This window comes from Mustela nivalis (assembly GCF_964662115.1).
Source record: "Mustela nivalis genome assembly, chromosome: 8".
Taxonomy (NCBI): Eukaryota; Metazoa; Chordata; class Mammalia; order Carnivora; family Mustelidae; genus Mustela; species Mustela nivalis.
In genome coordinates, this window is record NC_139027.1 from 123,699,881 (window position 1) to 123,719,996 (window position 20,116).

The 20,116-nt window shown below is 46.7% G+C and overlaps 1 protein-coding gene across 1 annotated transcript in view; it reads right to left on the reverse strand.

The window, feature by feature from the left end:
- Positions 1–16,140: 16,140 nt before the first annotated feature.
- Positions 16,141–20,116, reverse strand: part of TTI1 (TELO2 interacting protein 1) — a 47,923-nt gene continuing 43,947 nt past the window's right edge. The window contains exon 8 of the mRNA XM_082746313.1: positions 16,141–16,857. Coding sequence (XP_082602439.1) covers positions 16,674–16,857 — 184 coding nt within the window. The 3' untranslated portion in view covers positions 16,141–16,673. The remainder of the gene's footprint in view (positions 16,858–20,116) is intronic.

The window sequence follows — 20,116 nt, forward strand, 5'->3', positions numbered from 1 at the left end:
TCCATTGCTGTTGATGAGAAATCTGCTGTCAGTTCAATTGGCATTCTTTCATAGGCAATTTGTCTTTATTCTTTTGTAACTCTTAAGATTTTTCTTTTTATCTTTGACACTTTGCTCTATCATTGTAATTTTTCTGGTTGAGATTTTTTTTTTTTAGATTTATTTTTTACTATCCTATTTTAACCATTAGTGTGTATTTTTCATCTGAGGACATTCTTTTCGGTTCTGAGATACTCTCAGTCACCATATCTTAAATATTGTAACTCCATTACATCCTTTATTCTGTCCTTTTAGAGTTTCTATTACACATACATTGGAATCTTTCAATCTATTTACTATGTCTTAACTGATCTTTCATATTTTCCATTTCTTTCTCTCTCTCTTTGAGTGAATTACTCAGAAATATTTATCAATTCACTAATTGTCTCTTCAAATGTATCTGATTAGAGTTTATTCCATTTGAATTCATTTCAATAATGATACTTTTCATTTTTAATATTTCTCATTGTTTCTTTTTCACATCAATAGTTAATTCTGGGGGTGCCTGGGTGGCTCAGTGGGTTAAAGCCTCTGCCTTCGGCTTAGGTCATGATCCCAGCGTCCTGGGTTCGAGCCCCGCATCGGGCTCTCTGCTCAGCAGGGAGCCTGCTTCCTCCTCTCTGTGCCTGCCTCTCTGCCTACTTGTGATCTCTGTCAAATAAATAAATTTTAAAAAATAGTTAATTCTGTTTTGGGGCACCTGGGTCGCTCAGTTGGTTAAGCATCTGACTGCTGGTTTTGGCTCAGGTCATGATCTCAGGGGCATAGGATTAAGCCCTCTGTGGGCTCCATGCTCAGTGTGGAGTCTGCTGGAGATTCTCTCCCTCTCCCTCTCTATCTCCCTCTGCTCTCCCCAACCCCCTCACACATAGAGGCATGCCTTCTCTCTCTGAAATAAATTTTAAAAATCTTAAAAAAATAGTTAATTCTGTTTTACTTCATAACTTTTTCCTTTCTATAGGAAAGGAAGTCATTCCTTCTTTTACCTTTATTAAAGTCTTAAACTTATTTTAGAGTCATTGCCAGATTGCTCTAACATTTGCACATATCACAAATGAATCCATTCATTAAGAGTTGAGTTTACTGCTGGTCTCATTGTCAGTTTTCTTCACAGGCTTATTTTTAAGAGGAATATTTCTGTCCATTCTCTTTCTTTGTCCTTGTCTAAACCCAGACCCTTGGGACCCTACCCAAACCAAGCTTCCTAGTTTTGGGTCATATCATAGATGTCACAGAAAAGATTACTGAGTCAGGGTGATTTAGCTCAGGTCCCACTTTCCAGATCTGCATCTGTGCCCTCATTACCCAAGATACAGTTTTAAGCAGTGAGTCTGATGCTAGGCCTCCAGGTCTCAAAGAATCTATGTGGTCCCATTTACTCTTCAGGACTTGAATTCCTAGTCACTTCTGGAACCTGAATCTGGAGGATCTGAGGTTTCAGCCTCCATTTACTTTGTATTTCTCATCTCTTTCCACCCCAAAGAGAAGCTTAGCATATCTGTGAATGTGTCTATGTGATTTTATTTTTAAAACATTATTTATATATTATTGTAGTGTACAAACAGAGGTTATATTTTCCCCACTAATTCGGGACAATGTGGTTAATCTTTCCTACATCAGTTTTATTGAAGTATGATTTATACCCAATAATAGCACTAATGTGAAGTGTAAAAGTCAATGAGTTTTGATAAATCCATAATCATGTAATCACCATTATAATCAAGAAAAGAATACTTCCATCACCCCCAGCCAAACTTCCCTTGTGCCCCTTGACTATCAATCCTCTTCCCCAAATCCCAGCCCAGGTCATCACTGATCTGCTTTCTATCTGTAGATTAGTTTCACCTTTTCTACAATTTCAAATAAATTGAATCAGACAGTAGATACTCTTCTGTGTTTGGCTTCTCTCACTAAGCAAAACGATTCTGAGATTTACTCGTATTATATACACCGATACTTCATTCCTTCGTACCGTTGAGTAGTATTTTGTTTGTGGGTTTATCACAATCGGTTTACCCATCCTTCTACTGATGAACATTTGCACTGTTTCTAGTTTGAGGTTATTATATAAAAATTGTCCACATACATTCATATCCAAATCTTTGTGTACACGTGTTTTCATTTCTCTCAGGTAAATATGTAAGACTGGGATTACTGGGCGGTAAGCTAAGCATATGTTGGGCTTTACAAGAAACTTCCAAACTGGTTTTCAAGGTGGTCGCACCATTTTGCATTTCCATCTGCAATGTCTGAGGGTTCTGGTTGAGCAGCAGGTTATTTTTAAAGCATGAATTCAATGCCATCTTGACTGGAGGTGACCGTAAAAACACTTTAGAATGTATCCTGAGTTATAAAATGCCAGGAATGGTAATGAAGGCTCTGTGAGGGTACAGACTCTTAAGTGTCCTGTCTACTGCTGCATCCCCAGCGCCTAGCACCAGTCTGGGTTGACGGCACACACTCTGTAAATGAATCAACAGATAAAGATTTGTCTCTGACAAACACTAGCAGCGCATAAGAGTTGGGCCAAAGTTTGGACCTACTGCCTCTTATCTAATCAAAGGAGGTTTGGGGGAGCCCTGTTTCTCCTTCCTTAAATGTCACAAAAACCCTTGTTTTGAGCTAGTCGGCATTTCTACCTTGAGCTCTACCATCCCTTCAGTCAGGCTTCTCTTCACAGCTCAAGAAGGCCACCCCACCTCCCTGCATGGAGCATGCATTTCAGTCAGCTGGCAGGAGAAAAGGGTGAGAAGGGCACATCTCTCTTTAAAGACCCTTGCTTGGGCGCCTGGGTGGCTCAGTGGGTTAAGCCGCTGCCTTTGGCTCAGGTCATGATCTCAGGGTCCTGGGATCGAGTCCCGCATCGGGCTCTCTGCTCAGCAGGGGCCTGCTTCCTTCCCTTCCCCTCTCTCTGCCTGCCTCTCTGCCTGCTGTGATCTCTCTCTGTCAAATAAATAAATAAAATCTTTAAAAAAAAAAAAAAATAAAGACCCTTGCTGGACAATGAAGATCATTTCTGCTTATCCGTCATGGGACAGAACTTAGTCACATGGCCACATCTTGCTGCAAGGGAGATGGGGAAATGTGGTCCTTATTCTGACAGTTGTGTGCCTAGATAAATAGCAGGGCTCTTTTACTCAGAGGAGAGGGAAGATAGACACTGGATCACTTTCTGGAGGCCACACTGCGAGCCCGATTTTGTCCTGAACTCCAGGCACTTTAGGCTCAACACACCATATTATTTAAAAAACATGTTTATTCCTCAACTCCGGGGAGAAACTTCCAATTCACTATGCAAAAGAACAGACTGGTGGATATCGGAGGTGTCTCACTCAGCACCTCTAGGCCCAAGCCCCTGGCTCCATCCATATTAGCTACCCTGGATCCTCCCTCAAGGTTGTCTGCTCTAGCTACAGGAGGGAGCAGTTGGAGGATGGTGCATTTATAGATGGGGGACGTTAATGATGGGCTCTGTAGGGGAGCCTACGCTGCTGAGCTCCCTGGCACCCTGGGTGGCCTTCCTGAGGAAGCTCTGGTGGATCCTATCACTGAACTGGGTGCAGACAGCTGGGCCCACGTGGTCGCCCTTCTCACAGTTCATCAGGCTTGGGCTCTGGGAAACTTAGAAGTCTACAGAGGGTAAGGCATGTCCCAGAACTGAGTATCTAATACAGTAGCCACCAGTTGCATAGATCTATTGAAAATAAAATAAAATATTCAGTTCCTCAGTTATACCAGACACATTTCAAATGTTCAGTAGACACATGTGACCAGTAGATACTATATTGGATAGCACAGATACAGAATATTTCCATCACTGAAGAAGGTTCTATTGGCTAGCACTGTTGCAGAGGATGACATCTCAGGTCATATTAACAGAGGCAGAGTACCAAGAAGGAGAGCAGCTGATGGGGCTGGTCTACACTATGCCAGGCAGACCCCAGCTGGGCCACTATGGTCTTTGGGCTCCAGAGTCTGTCCGGGGAACAAATGAGAGAGGGGAAGGCTTCCAGGAAAGGATGACTAGAGTATAGAGCTGTAGGAAGTATCTATGTCTTGTTTAAAGTCGTTTTAGCCTGGGTTCCTCCAGAGCAGATACTGGGCCAAAAATTCAGGGCAAGGAGTTTACTTGGGAGGTGATCCCAGGAAGTACCAGTAAAGGGATGGGGAAATGAGATGGGGAAAGTGTGCATAGTCATGCAAGTGATCATTATGAGCAAGTGGGGCCTCATCCTACCTGGGAGCTTTGAGAGCCAGGGCAGAGCACACACCTCAAAGTCATTCTGCCAAGGCCTGGGGACCTGTGGTTTTTCTACCTCAACTTCCTCAGTCATTGACTGAGAGTTGCTTCTGGGTGTTAATTCACCAGCACTTCTGGCCTACAAAGTATAAAGACAGAAGGCCTTCCTTACCTGTAGGAAGTCCTCAGGCAAAGAGATGCAAACAAGGGGCAGCTGGAAGTTGGCTGGAGCCTACTTGAGTAGTGAGTTGAGTAGGATATGGGCTGCGAACTCAGCACTGTCTGCTACAAAGGAGGAAGATTGACTTTTTTTTTTTTTTAAGGTTTTATTTATTTGACACAGAGAGAGAGAGACACACACACACTGAGAGAGGGAATACAAGCAGGGGAAGTGGAAGAGGGAGAAGCAGGCTTCCCACTGAGTGGGAAGCCCAATGTAGGGCTTGATCCCAGAATGCTGGGATCAAGACCCGAGCCAAAGGCAGAAGCTTAACGACTGAGACACCCAGACACCCCACAAGACCAACATTCTTAGCCCCAGCCTCATCTCATACATGCATATACATACACACCCCCACATACACCCCACATACGCCCTTGTACATTTCTCGCACTGGCTTCTTCCTTTTCCTCAGACTTACCCTGCTTCCTTCTCACCATAGGACGTTTGCATATAGTGTTCTAGCTGTCTGAGACACTCTTCTAACTCTTTCGCATTCCCTTTCATCTAGTTAAGTCTACTTATTATTCAGATCTTGGCTCAGATGACCTTTCCTCTAAGGAACCTTCTTTGAGGAACACCCCATCACTACCCCAAAGTAAGAATAAGTCCTCCAAGGGGTGCCTGGGTGGCTCAGTTGGCTAAGTGTCTGCCTTCAGCTCAGGTCATGATCAAGGGCTCCCTCCTTCTCCCTTTCCCTCTGTCTGCTGCTCCCACTGCTTGTTCTCTCTCTCTCTCTCTCTGTCAAATTAAAATGAATAAAATCTTAAAAAAGAAAAAAAAAAAAAGAATCAGTCCTCCTGTTGCACTTTGTCCCAGCTCCCTGCCCTATAAGTGTGCCATTATATGTGAAGTTAGTTAATCCTGTCTTCCCTGTTGGACTGTAAAGAAGTGATCCTGCTTGTCTTGTCAACACACAGTAGGTCTTCAAGAAATGTATGGTGAGTGAAAAAAATGAATGAATTAAAAAAATGAAAAAGTGAATGAACGAATTCCAGTCAGATTGACTATGACTCCCAGTAGCCAGAGAGGGAATTTACAAGCTAAAGACCCCAGGAAGAGGAGGAGGCTAATTAGCAATTCATTAGGATCCATTTTCACTTCTGTAGTCAATGCTAATCACTTGTTTGTTTAAAACGGGAAGTTCTGCACTCATTAAATCCATTAGTAAATGAAAATGTTTCTCAGGGAAGTCTGGCCTCCCGCATTGGAGTGTAAATTCAAGGGCTGCACCCCCTCTTTTGTACAGACCTCCCAGATGTCAGCAAAGCAGGTGCTCACAAGCTGGAAATACCCTAGGTGAGGACCCTAGTCCTTTCTCACAGGAGGGGCCTGTTTCTCCAGCTTTCTAAGCTCGGGTTCTGCCCCTGTACGATGGGCACAGCGTTCAATTTCATGGCTAGCAGTGAAGATTAGAAGGAGCTGAGCGGTCGGGAATGTCAACACTTCGATATTATCCTCCTTGAAAGACTATGCGGGGAGGGAGTCTATTTTGAGGATGTAGCTACCCTGCAGCCCTACAGGTCTGAACTCTTTGGGTCTTGTTAGCAAACAGGTTCCTCTTTCCTTTTCCCTATGCACAGAGGGTGCTCCCAGGTCACACTTGCTTTGCACTAGTCATTTAATCCTCACAGCCAAAGCCACCAGGTGGCCATTGTTGTATGTATGTATTTACAGGTGTGGAGACTGAGGTTTGGAGGGGAGGGGTCTTGCCCTGGGTCTTTTCTCTTTGCTGACACGTCTCCTCAGGAAGCCATCTCTGACTCTTGAGGAAGAAATGGTTGCTCTCCCCAGTCTTGGGCTTCATTAGGTGGGTCTGCCATTCCTGGGTCTTACTCATCCTAATGTTCCCAGGAGCCTGGTAGCTCTGCAGAAAAGAAACAGCTATGTTTGTCTGAGTGTTAACTAGCTTCAGGGCTCAGTGTGTGCCATGCATTAAATTACCGGAGTTCTCAAACAATGCTACAGGGATGAGCTACTATTATCATCTTTATCTTACAGAGGAAGAAACCGACTTCTCAAAGATCACATGGTTAGTGCTGTAGAGGAAAGAATTTCCTCTGCCCTTCAAGATCCTTCTAGCTGGACTAAGAAACAGATTGACAGGAGACAGATTAATAGGAAAAAATAAAATTTAATAGTGTGCACACAGGGAATCCACACAGACATGGACATTCTGAAGACAGTGAAGCAGCATGATGCTTATTTGAGCTAAGGAGAGTGAGGGTAGGGGTCTGAGGATACAAAGGAGAGAAAGGCCATTAGTAGGAAGGTGAGCGGAGATGTTTGGAAAACAAAGGTTGTCCTGTTGTGCAGGTAAAGTTCCTGAGGTAAAAAGGAATCTCTGTGAATAGCTCTCTTCCCAGTACAAGCAGGCCGTTGAGGAGAAGGTAAAAAGTTTTCCTGAATGGGATGTGATTGCTTTTAACTCAAAATAATGTTCATGCCAAAAGCGGCTCATCTTGGGGTGGCTTGTCCTTGACCCCCACACTGCAAAGTATGTAAATGGCAAAAGCAGTCTGCCTTCAGAGCCCCATGCATTTCACTTCTGGAAGGACTGTTTTGCCTACACTACAGGCTTCAGAAACTGTGGACAGGGAAGAGAGGTGCTTGGGGATGACATGGCAAGGGTAAGCTCTGCCCTCCCCCAAACGAAGCCCTGCAGAAAAGTCCCAGGAAACAACTTCCCAGGGGGATAATACCAAGCCAATCCTCAGGCACCTTTCGGGTGCCCACTGGCAGGGGAGCCCAGGTCCACCTTTGGAATGTTAACCTTATAAGTAAAATTATGAGTTATTTTACCAGCAAAAGGTGGTTCTATTCGGAAATAAAGGAGAATTGCAATCTGGGACAAACAAAACTATAGGCAAGTTGGGAACAGAGGAGAGATACACTTTTATAAGGAGAAAAGGGGTAAGTTGGGAAGCTGTTAGGAACTAAAAATCCACTGGAGTAAACTGGGAATTTGAAGTATGATGGCTTCTCATTGGCTGAGCTGTTGCTGGGGGGGCGGGTAAAGAAAACATCTCTCTCCACTTTGGGGTAGTGAAGTAGTATCCACGTGCAAGGTCAAGCCTGCCCAAGGTCAAGTCTGTCTCTTCCTGCTGGGTCTGACATTGACTATGAGTGGTAGGGCATGAGAGCTCCCTCTGCAGAAACCTCCCCACTCCATTATAGTGACGTTTCTCATTACTAATTTTCATAGGGATATTGAATAGACCAGCCTCCCTTCCCCAAGCTTCCTCCTTTTCTTCAGTCTCACTGTTAATGGTTCTTACCTCCCACTGACATGAGCAACGCCCTGAATGTGCTTGTGAGCCTCTGTACATGTGCTGCTTCCTCTACCCAGAGGGGTCCTTCCCCTCTGTGTCTGACAGGCAAATACTGCAAGCTAGCTTGGTTGGCTTCTCATCCATGAAGTCTCCCAGTTTCCTTTCAGTTCAACCTTTGTGATGCTATTTATACCTTTAAGGTACCATCGTCTGCATCATGATGACCAGCTCCTATAGCACACTGCTCAGTGGCCAGGCCCTGAGTCCAGCACTTTACTGGCTGACTTCTCAACATGCTCTCAGGGAGGTATCTATCTATCTATCTATCTATCTATATAATGTATATATAAATAAATAAAATCTTTAATGAAATATATATGTATACATATATATTTATACAAATCTTTAATGAAATATATATGTATACATATATTTATTTAGTTATTTATTTGAAAAAGAGAGAGGGTGCATAAGCAGAGGCAGGGCACAGGGAAAGGAAGAGGGAGAAGCAGACACCCCACTGAGTATAGAGCCTGATGTTGGGCGCGATCCCAGGACCCTGAGATCATGATCTGAGCTGAAATCATATGCTTAACCTACTGAGTCATCCAGGTGCCTTGGGAGGTATTATTTTTATTATCATTCCATCAAGGTATTATTTTTATTCCCATGTCATTCCATTCTTAGAGTGATGAAGAGACTTGCCCAAAGCAGCAGGGTGAGGATTCAAAGCCAGGCTGTCCATCTCCAGAGGCCATGCTTTTTTTTTTTTTTTTTTTTTTTTTGAAGATTTTATTTATTTGACAGAGATCACAAGTAGGCAGACAGGCAGGGGGTGGGGGGAGCAGGCTCCCCATTGAGCGGAGAGCTTGATCCCGGGACTCTGAGATCATGACCTGAGCCAAAGGCAGGGGCTTAATCCACTCAGCCCCCCAGCCGGCCCATGCTCTTAACAGCTGCTCCTGACCTCCTCCTAATACAGAAGATAGCTGCCTCCTCATGACATGTCTTGTTTAGCTCTCCTTTGAGCCTAGCCCCTAGGAGGCAGCATTTATGTCTTTTTGTCTCTGGGCCTGGCCCATAGAAAGCCTTGGCAAATGCTTTTTGAATTGAATTGGTTTCCAACCTGCAGAGTTTGGATTCTGTTGCATAAATCTGATATAACTGGTCATGTGATGTTAGTAGCCTCAGGTTCGAATCCTATGTTTGCCCTTTACTTGATGCTTTGGGGCCCAGCGCTGGAGAGCTCAGTCATCCTAATGTTGAGAGGACGGTGGAAACCCCAGTCCTGTCCAAGGTGCTGAAGATGCGGTAAGAAAGGTGACCCTTCCATGGGGAAAAGGCGGCAAGCCCCAAACGAAGCTGTGGCAGGACAGAGGGCATCATGCAATGCCTTGAAAGCACTAAGCATGAGCCCTAATTTCTGTCTGGGCAGTCACGAAAGTCTCTGAGGCTCGACCTGCTTCTCTTGGGGGTTCTAAGCGACTCAGGTAGCTAGGGCATAGAGGGGAAATGGTTTTCCTACATGCACACAGGAGTCGTGGGGGTGGAGATAGGGGCTGCCTGCCCAGTGCCTGGCCATTCCCTCAAGAGATCCTCTCCGAGATCCCTTTGCATTTTTGGATTAAGCAATGCCTCCTCCTCCTCCAGCCCTGGTTCTACTTGAGAAATGCAAAGCACAGGAGAGGAAATCCCGATGATATCAGACTCCTGTCACCAAAATGTAAGTTTATCATAGCATTATGGACTCACAGATGTCTATTTTAATAACAAAAAGTTTTTAAAGATTTTATTTATTTGACAGAGAGAGACACAGCAAGAGAGGGAACACAGCAGGGGTAGCGGGAGAGGGAGAAGCAGGCTTCCTGCCGAGCAGGTCGATCCCAGGACCTGGGACCATGACCCGAGCCGAAGACAGATGCTTAACGACTGAGCCACCCAGGCACCCCTAATAATAAATTTTTTGTGAGTGGACAAGTTACACATGTATATTTTTTAAAGATGTGAAGAGCATAAAGGGTATAATGTGAAAAGACTTCTTATTGCTGATCCTGTACCCTTCCTAGAGCCTGTCACTTGGGTGTTCTTTAAGAGAAATTCCACACTTAAGGTACTCTCATCCCCCATAAACAGTTGCATTGCTCCACTTGCCGTTTTCTTTAATATGTATCCCGGAGATACACACAGAGAACTAGCTCTTTCCTTTAAAGGCCACATGGCAAACTACATGTTAGTCACAGACCCACTAAGCCAGGCCTCTCTGGATGGACTTTTAAGTTGTTTCCAACATTTTGTTAATGCAAACAATGCTTCAACGAACACTTTGTCGTTTTTGCACATGGAAAAGGAAATTCCTAATAGCAGGATTGCTGAGTCAAAGGGGATGTGCATTTTAGATTCTGCATTTAGATAGTATTGCTGTTTTATTCATTCTTTTATAGGGTTGTACCATAGTCTATTTAACCAATCCATCCCTCCCTCCCCAAGCTCTTCTCCTGCTTTCTTTTCGATTTCTATATTTACTTTTAGGAAATAGTGAACACTAACATTTCATGACTTGTGATGGATCATCCTACAGTATGTACAGTTCGCCAGAATTTTCTGTGTTGTGAGGCGGGGGTGGAATGGGGGTGTTTTGGCCTCTTTTGGATGGATGTTTCTATCCTATGATTGGGGTTTTTTTTTTCTATCTTTTGCACCCAGTCTCTTGAGATATTAATGCAAAGCATTAGGCATAATGCTTGGCACATACCTGGCATTCGGTATTTGTGAGTTTCTGTAAATTACAATGTTGCAGTGAATTGCCTATGCACGTACATCTTTGTGCACATGTGTGAGCATTAAATTCTTAGAAGCAGAATTGCTGGTCAAAAGGTGCACGCATTCAAATTTGGTAATACTGCCAGACTGACCTCCAAAGAGCTTATACCACCTTACATGCCCGTTTCCCTACATACTTGCCAACACTTTATTATCAAGTCACAGATGTTTTAGGGAGGGGAACAATGCTTGGACAGTGACTGGTTCAAACCTTTTATGGAGCAGACAGAGACACTGAGGTCCAGGGATGGGGAAGGAGTGCCCAAGGTCACCTGTGAGCTATAGCATAATTCAATTAGCATATGGGGCCTCTCTGCCCCTTTCTAGGGAACTGGGCAGTGTCCTGGGTGGAATGTGTGGGTGCACTGGAAAGGTTCCATGAGGTGAGAGAGGACACGGATATGGGGCAAAGGGGAGGTGGGTGTGCAGAGATCTGCGTCTACTCCACACCTCTGCCTTGGGGAATGCCACATTTTTATTTCATGAAAGAACTTCTGACTCTTCTCCACTACTTCTCTCCACCTCTCCCCCCACCAACATCTTCTCCCTTGGAAACGGCCTCAGAGATTCTGAAAGGTGCTTTCCTTACTTCTGAGCCTGCCTGTGTGGGAGGAAGCTGAGGACGTGAGGGTACTGATTGAGAGAGCAGGTTGAGACCCAGGAGCTGTTGTGCAAAAAGAATGGTAAATTATATAAGGAGGGAAAGCGGAAGGGTGGGGGGGTGTGGAGGCAGCCATTCATCAGTGCTTTTTAACCCTTTCCTGCTGCAGATGCAGGCAGCTCCGGACAGAGGGCTCGGAGATGGCTGCAGTGAGAGACATTTTCATAAATGGTTTGTGCTGAAGGCTTTGAAGGGAGGACAGCATCGCTCCCTCCTCGCCCTTTGCCGACAGGCTTTGTACTCTGGGTAAAACTGTCGGAAAAGGTAGAACAGCTCCTAATCTAGGAGATGATTCCTGTGGGAAATCAGGCTGCTTTTCAAGCGTAATTTGAAAAGCCGCTGCCTCCAAAACTTCAGTGGTGGCGGGGGGCGGGGGTGGGCACAGAGAGGAGAATGCCATTTATAAAGCAATCAACGCTTCGACAGAGTCAGCCATCACTCAGAATTATTTTCCGAAATTTGGCCTCTGTTCCGTACTCTGGAGGAAAGGCAGTATGGGCACTTCGCTTCCAATCAAGCCTGACACAGAGGCTGGGGTAAGTCACACAAAGGGAGAGGGGCCCCCGCGCTGTTCATCACGGCTGGAGCTGCGGAAAATCATTTCTAGGGCTTCTCAACTCTCCGGCACGAGCTGGAGGAAGTCTCATCAGAGGCTCCATTCATCTCACTTCTTACTTTTAAACTTTAAAGCACATATTTATGTGCCTCAAGTTGCCCATGAACCACGGCATGTCAAACAGTTTGGGGTTGATGGAAGAGGTACATTTTCTCGTCCTGGGACTTTGGAAAACACAATCTCATCGCTGGTCTCTCCTCCTTCCGATTGCTCCTGGATGCTGCCGCGAGATGAATATTCCTAAAATGCTGCTTTCAGAGCATTACTCACCTGTTCAAGAACCTTCCAAGGCCACTTGATCTGTTAAGGCTGGAATCCCTAGGTTGGCATTCAATGCCCTTCATAAATATGGCCTCAGTGAGTACAACCTGCTCACACATACCCGCCCAGGATGCTGAGCCACACCGGTCACCTGCCACAGGCATGGGGTGGTGGCTGTCTATTACCATTGCCCACTGCCTGGCCACCAAATGCAGTGCTTCCTTTTGGAGGAAACCACTCCACCCTAGCTCTGCCTCCATATGCTTTGGGTGAGCAGATCTGAGCACCTGTCTCTAGGCCTGCCAGCAGAATGCAATGATCAGGAACCAGCAAACTAAGGTCCAAGGGCAAAAGAATGGCCCACGGCCTATTTTTGAAGGATTTTACACATTTAAAACTTGTAAAAAAAAAAATCCAAGAAGATGGCACAGAGATCCTATGGCCTGCAAAGCCTAAAATATTCACCACCTGGCCCTGTGCAGAGAAACTTTCCCGAAAGCTGCTTGGATGCACAAGGATTGGTTTGGGTTGGGGCGAAGGACTTGTTGAGCAAGCGGGAGGCACTAATCCTAGGATCTGAGCTTGGAGCTGCCAGAAGGAGGTGCACACTCTCCTAGACTTGTTCAACTCAGAGAACCTCAGCCTAGAACTAGTGGTCGACCTTGACACTTGATAAAGAAAGGCTGCTAAAATGCAGAGCCTGGCTGTGGGATCTGGAGCAGGGGGTGGTGATGGTGTGCTGCTGCTTACTTGAGCCCGGACATTTCTTTCTGCTCAAGCCAGTTTCAGTCGGGTCTCCTGTCAGTTGCAACCAAAGGAGTTCTGATGAATGCAGATATTGGCAGGGATGCCCGGATACCTTCGTCATGTCATTTTCCTTGCCTGGACTGCCCTTCATCCTCTCTTCCTGCCAACAGTCTGCCTGTCCTACCAGGATCTTACCATCTTCCATCAGGGTCCTCCTTAGTTTCTAGGGGGGCTTATGCTCCGAGATTTAACCATCTCTTCCTTCAGCGAACTGTCCAGAGGAAAATGTATTGTATCCTGCCAAAGCCGTGAGCAGTAGGTTTGGACGGAGGGAAGGGATGCAGAGCATCAAAACCATGGGCACTGTGTACACAACAGCACTCATTCTTCCCTCTGAAGCCATTCAAAGAGGCAAAGGCAGCGGTTCCATTTTAGAGAAGGGAAAACAAAGGAAAGTCACTTGCCCAAGGTCACACAGGCACTAAGGGGCAGAGTCCGAAACCAAGCCCAGTGCCGATGGAGCTCTGAGTCACCTGAGCTCCTTCTACAATACGAGCCTCCTGAGGACCACGCCCAACCCTGTGCAGGAACCCCAGTTCCATCTCTGTGCTCTCCTGAACCCCCCCAGGAGGCATCCACTGCCTGCAGGTCAGAGCTCAATGTCTGAACCTCAAACTCAAGGCCTTTCAGTACCTACCCTTAACTCCAGCCGAACCAACACTCAGAAACCCTGAATGAAAAGAGAAACCCTCACTTGCACCAGCTGGGTTGAACAGGGGGAAGCAATCATTTTGAGAAGCCCACGTAAACAAGGACTAGAATGAGTCAGCTGGATGGGTTCAAATTAAAGTTGCCTGGATATAATAATGACTGGAGAGGCACTCTAATTAGTTTTTTTTTTTTCTTTTTTTTTTTTTTTAAATCAAGCGCAACAATCTGCCTGCAGGAATCCAAAAGCAACTTTACTCTTTGAGGACGAGATGGGTTTTTGGAAGACTGTGGCAAATCCTCCCACATGGATTATCTCCCGGAGAGCCTCCCAAGGGCCCAAGCTGCACCATGGTGCAGGATGTGTGTGTGTGTTTCCTTGCCTCTTGGTACACCATTACGGCCTGCCATGCCCAGGCACCCTGGGAAGGCAGACTACTTGAATTACCCTGGAAGCCAGGTAATACTCGGTAAGTCCCACCACCTCTCTGACCTGTTTTTCATTTGTCCGGACCTAGACATTCAATTAGCCTAGCACTTTGTGTCCCCCGTGGAATTGGGAACAGTGCCGTGAATCTTCTTACAGTCCTCTCAATTAGAAGGCATTTCCCCAAGGAAATCATCCCAGAATCTTAAAACTAGAAGAGAGGTAAGTGATTATCTCTCTTCCAGGGGTTCGTAACTTGGGGTCCCTGCAGGCTCATAGATGAAGGCTCTAGAATTGTCCATAGAATTTGTGAGGTCAGCTAAGCAGACCCACCCAGCGGGAGATGAGATAGTGGATGACTGCAGTCTTGGGGGGTGGGGAAGAGGAGGAACGTTTCTGGGGAAGCAGGTCATGTCATCAGATTCCTGGAGAGACCCAGGATCCCCCAGATTAAGCTGTCTCTCTGGTGCATGGTTTCCACTTTACAGGGAGGAGAACTGAGGCCCAAGGAGAGGGAAGGCCTCCGATGACTCAGTGGCAGAGCCAGACCAGAACCCAGGCTGCTGCCACCAGCGGTCCCAGCTAGACATCTTATGCCCTTGCAGAGAAGACCCTAGTAGGAGATGAGTGGGCCTCTCCAGAACTGGCTGGGGGCGCCAGTATATCCCCATGCCAGCTGCCTTCTCGGTTTTATAGAGCGTGGGGTTATCTACAGCACAGGAGGAGTTCTCCGGATGGAGTCTCACCATGCATATGGTGAGGAAATTCGTCACTCCTAGGATCCTTTAGCGTGTGTGTGTGGGGGGGGGGGGGTAGACCCACATTTACATAATCTGTGCTTTAAATCCCTTAGCTGAAAAAAAATCAAGTATTTATCCTGGCTTTTCTACACAAACTCCTTCAAGGTTACTGCATAGCTGATGGAAGGAATGTTCCCTTCACGTAAGTACTCTCGCGAACAGCAAGCCGCCGGCGCGGTGGGACCAAACTGCTCTTCTCCGCGTGTCCTAATGAGGGAGTGGGTCCAGGTGACAATCGCCAAGGACCGCTGCTCTCATAAGAGAGCAAATATACACCTCCTGATGGAAGTAAGTAATACCACTTACGGAGGAGTGTGGCCAAAAACAACAAGAACAAAAAACCCAAACCAGATCACGCCTCTTGTTCTGCCTCCCCATTTACAGGAAATACAGGTGACAGGAGAAGCCCATGAAATGACCCCCACAGGGATGTAATCAGTAGATCCAGACTGTGGGAACTGCTGTGGGATAAATGACCTTGTTTCCTCAAAAAAAAAAAAAAAACATACAGGGTGAGAAAAAGAGAGGTGGAGAGGGAATCTAGAAATTACAAGAGATTTATTAAGGGACATAGAGATAGCAGCAGTGTATATACCTTATTTGGATCCTGAGTCAATGCGCTGGGGAAATTTAAACACTCCCTGCGAACAATATGAAAGGACAGCTGCTAATTTGTTTAGGTGTGATAATGCTATTGTGGTTGTACATTTTATTTATTTTTAAAAAAAGATTTGAGAGGGAGAGAGAGTGCACCAGCAGGGGGAAGAGGGGCAGAGGGAGAGAATCTCAAGCAGACTCCCCACAAGGCATGGAGCCCAACACGGGGCGCGATCTCAGGGCCCTAAGATCATGACCCAAGCCAAAGGCAGACACTTAAGTGACTTGAGCCACCCAGGTGCCCTGTGGTTGTACGTTTTTAAAAAAAGGTTTAGACAGGACATCTGGGATGTGCTTCAAAATACTCAGGGGACGGGTGAGCTGCGAAGGTAAACGCATGAGGCAGAATGAAGCAAAGCTCGCCATGTGCTGGTACCTGGGGCGCTGGTTCACAGGTACAGGGGGCTTGCTGTGTACTACTGCCCATAATAAAAAGTAAAAACGAATCAATCTCTCACTTAACAGGTATGCAAAAAATTGTCATGTGTTGTCTTTGGGGAGGGAAACCAGATGTCTGCGGAGCAAGGTTGGGGAGACTAACTTTTCACCATTTCTGTTTTGTCCTGCTTGGATTTTTAGGCCATGGCTCTCTGTTACCCATTCAAGAACATAAACGCATTTCTTAAAAAGCACCCGATTTAAATAACAAACTTTAAAGTGAGCTGTTGATCATAGTTTTCATCCAAGAAGCACCTTTATTTCATTTTCTTCCAAACTGACAGGTTTCTTCCAGTAACAGCTCCAGCTTATTGCTCCAGGAGAGGGAGTGCGCGGGGCTGCATCCTGAAGATCCCTGAGTCGTGGTACTTCCACATGGCCCTCGGGTGCTCAGGAGACTCACTCGGTGCCTAGGAGAGGCTTCCCTCCGTGTGCCCCTAGGCTTTTCACTGTGCGGGGCGTATGTGGTGGGGATGGCCTGTAGGGCAGCCGGGGGCGAGGAGATGGTAAGGGAAGGAGTTAAACCCTTAGAGCTGCCAGGCAATGTCATTTGAAAACACCAGGTATGAAGTATAAATAACAGTCAGCCACTTTCCTTCCATCCAGTTTCTAAGCAGTTGTGTGATCGATCAATTTATTAATCGATTGGCGGTCGGATCCACTGTCGCAGTCTTCTCCGCCACCGCCTGGGGCCAGGGTGGGGTCTTCCCCGCCTGCAGGACGGAGGTACCAACCTGCTGCACCCAGGTGTGTGTGTGTGTGGGGGGTCACTGCAGCTCCTGGAGCAGGTGGAGCACATTGGCTGCGTAGGGGTTCCCCTGCCCGGCGGTCCCCCGCAGCTGCACAGGGTGGAGGCTCGGGTGGGGAGGTGTGAGCTGCTCAGGGCAGTAAAGTTCGTTCAGGAGAAACCAGATGCAGTCGGGGTCCACCTTCATCAGGTGGAGGAAAACCCTGTGGAGAGACAGAAAAGAGGGTGGCTGGTGTCTCAAGGGAGCAGAAAGAGGGGAGAGTGGCCACTGTTCTCCCGAAGAAGCTGCTTAGTGGGTTATTTGGGGGGAGAACCTGATAATAACATCAAATCCCTTCAAACATCAGAGCAAACCCACTGTCGTTCCTAAGACAGGGCCACGAGGATGGTCCCACATCATATCCATTGATGTCGAGGAGAAAGTCTGAGCAGAACAACACTGACATCAAACAAGCTCTTGGCAAAGAAACCAGTCAAGTTCTGGGGTGTCGAGCAAGAGTTCTCAAAGAAAACTGACAGGACCCACCCCTCATTCCAGGCTCACAGGGTAATAAGCCTGCACTCCTGAGTCCCCGGGTCCTCATCCCCGGGCTACTAGCTTGCGGCTGAACTCTGCAGCTCAGCCCTTTCTGGCCACCAAGAGCCCTGGGCTCCTGGTGGTCTGGACATGCTCACGCCAGGATCAGACCCAGTTACTCTCCTGCAGCAGGAACCGACTGAGCCAGTGCACTGGTGTCCTACACACGACAGGGACAGAGCTGAAGGGCCTGGGTCACCCGACACCATATGCCCCACTTAAGGGTGAGGTTCTTCAACCTGGCCTGAACTCTGGGATCACCAACCAAATGACTCTGGGGTCACTCTCCTCTGCTCATATGCCATTTCTGCATGACCAACCATGTGCCCAGGGCCACCACAAATTTCACCCACCTGGCTGACTCAGTGATTCAGAGTCCGGCTTTTCCATCCCAGGAAGGAGGAGGCCCTCCCCTGGATGGGCAGCTCCCTGTTGGCACATATCACCTGTTCAGAGAGGCTGGCCTTCCTAAACCATTTTGCTTAGGCGGCTGCCCCTTATTTCTCTTCCAGGATACCTGTCCAGCACCTACTGTCTACTGACCACCTCCCTTTCTCACGAAATAGCTCCCGAGGGCTGTGACCACGCCTTTCTGCTTTGCTGCTGCACCTGGGATGACACACGGTAAGCTCTCAACGAACACCTGACCTCACTGGTTCTTTTATTTATTTATTTATCTATTTATATTTTTGGTAAAGATTTTCTTTATTTGAGAGTGAGAAAGGGAAAGAGCGGAGTTGGAGGGCGGGGGAGAAGCAGACTCCCCACCGAGCAGGGAGCCTGACACGGGACTTGATCCCAAGATCGTGGAGATTGTGACCTGAGCCGAAGGCAGACGCTTAACCCACTGAGCCACCCAGACGCCCTTGGTTCTTATATTTAACAAGTGATTTATGACACTACATGGTAATAGCTTAAGACAGCTGGAAAATTACACCCTATGAAAGGATCTGAAGGAGAGGTCGACTGTTCATTCCCAAGAACAGTCTAGTGCAGGCTCCCCACGGGATTCACGTTATCTCGGCCACCTCTGCTCGGTAGCTGTGGGAGATGATTTCGAGTCCTGAAATCAAGGAGATTTCAGTCTCCTCATTCTAGAGACAAGGGATGTACTTAATTTGCAGTTTTGCTGTGGTTTAAATGAGGAAACACAGATCCAGCCCTACAGTGTCTAGCCCAGGCGATCCGTATGTACCAAGTAAGAGGGTGGACGGTACGTATCTGATGAATCACATTTTATTCTTGATGACCGAGAAGCCTCTTTCATATTGCTGAACAACCATCAGGAATTTAAATGCTTGCTGAATGGAGCTAAATTCTGTTTTTATTTTTGTTAATCTGAAAACCCTGTGCCCTTCGGAGATTTGGGTCTTACCTGGGGTGGGGGGAGCTAGTTTTGCTTTCTTCCTTGGGTTTAATAGACATCTGCTAAGAAGGCAAGGGAGGCAGGTGGGAGGGGGCCCTTTGAAAATTTTCCTGGCCTGGTTTGTGCCCAAACAATTTAAGTTTTCTTTACTTAGGATAATCTTGTGCTTATAATCTCAGCGGTGGTTGCCGGAGAAGTGATTAGAATATTCTAATTCATCCTTTCCACTTCGCCGCAGAAAGGAGATGGGGCCTGCGTGGGAGACAATTTTTGTTTAAAAACAAAAATATCTTTGATAATTAGAGTGGCAAGGGAAATTATGAAAAAAAAAAAAACACACCAAAAATGGGAAGCTGATTTCTATTTACATGTGACACAGTTGACAGTTTTCCCTGGTGCCAAAGACGGTTAGAATGCAAATCGTTTCATTTGATTTTTTTTTTCCCCCCTTCCAGAACTGGAACGGTTTCTCAGGCTACAGCCTGGCGCACTAAGGAATATTTTGATCTGGGCAACAGCAAAGTGAGGCTGTGGCCCACCTCAGTCACGGTTCCGCTCTGACTTAACTCAGCAAGAACATGTTGCAATGTTCACTCTGAGTCCTTTTTAACATGCTAAATGCAGATGTTGTACTCGCCGGCAGGAAAGGAAAAGGGAAGAAGCCACTCTCCTTGCCCTGTGAGAACTAGTTTTTTTTTTTTTTTTTTTTTTTTAAGATTTTATTTATTTATTTGAGAGAGAGAGAAATGACAAGGAAAGAGAGCATGAGAGTCGGGGAGGGTCAGAGGGAGTAGCAGACTCCCCGCTGGGCAGGGAATGAGATGCTGGACTCATTCTGGGACTCCAGGATCATGACCTGAGCCGAAGGCAGTCTATTAAGCAACTGAGCCCCCCAGGCGCCCCACCCTGTGAGAGCTCCAAATACAGGGCTCACAGGGAGGCCAAGAAAGAATGTGTGTACGAAGCCCACCTTCTTGTATTAAGTGAGAGCCAAACTCTTGCAAGAATTATTTTGGGTCTCCTTTCTTAGCTCTTCAAGGGGCAGACTCCCCAGAACGGCAGGCAGCCATCCATGTTCCCTCTCCTGCCTCTGGGGCTTGGAGCAAATTATCTTGCCTCCGTGAACCTGTTTCCTTTTTCTCCAAAGGAAGAGGATCACACCCGCCCCGCCCTCCTCCCAAGTTTGTGGCGAGGCTCTAAGGAGATGAGGTGCAGGAAAACACTTTGAAGTGCATAATGAAAACACTGGTCCTTCCAGAGGGTATGTGTGTGTCTAAGGAATAATTATCACTACCAACCTCTGCAGCGCCGCCACACCGCGGAAACTTCTTAGACACTCCGAAAAGGGCAAAACATTTGTCTTTTGTTTCACTCGCAATTTCCCTCATACTGACTTGGTGGGGGTCCCAGTCCTCCGCAAATGGTGCTTTCCTTTCGCCTGTTATTTTCGGGAAGAAACAAAGGCAATATTCTTCGTCCTCTGCGTGCTCGAGGCTGGCAGCGGATGCCATGCTGGGCA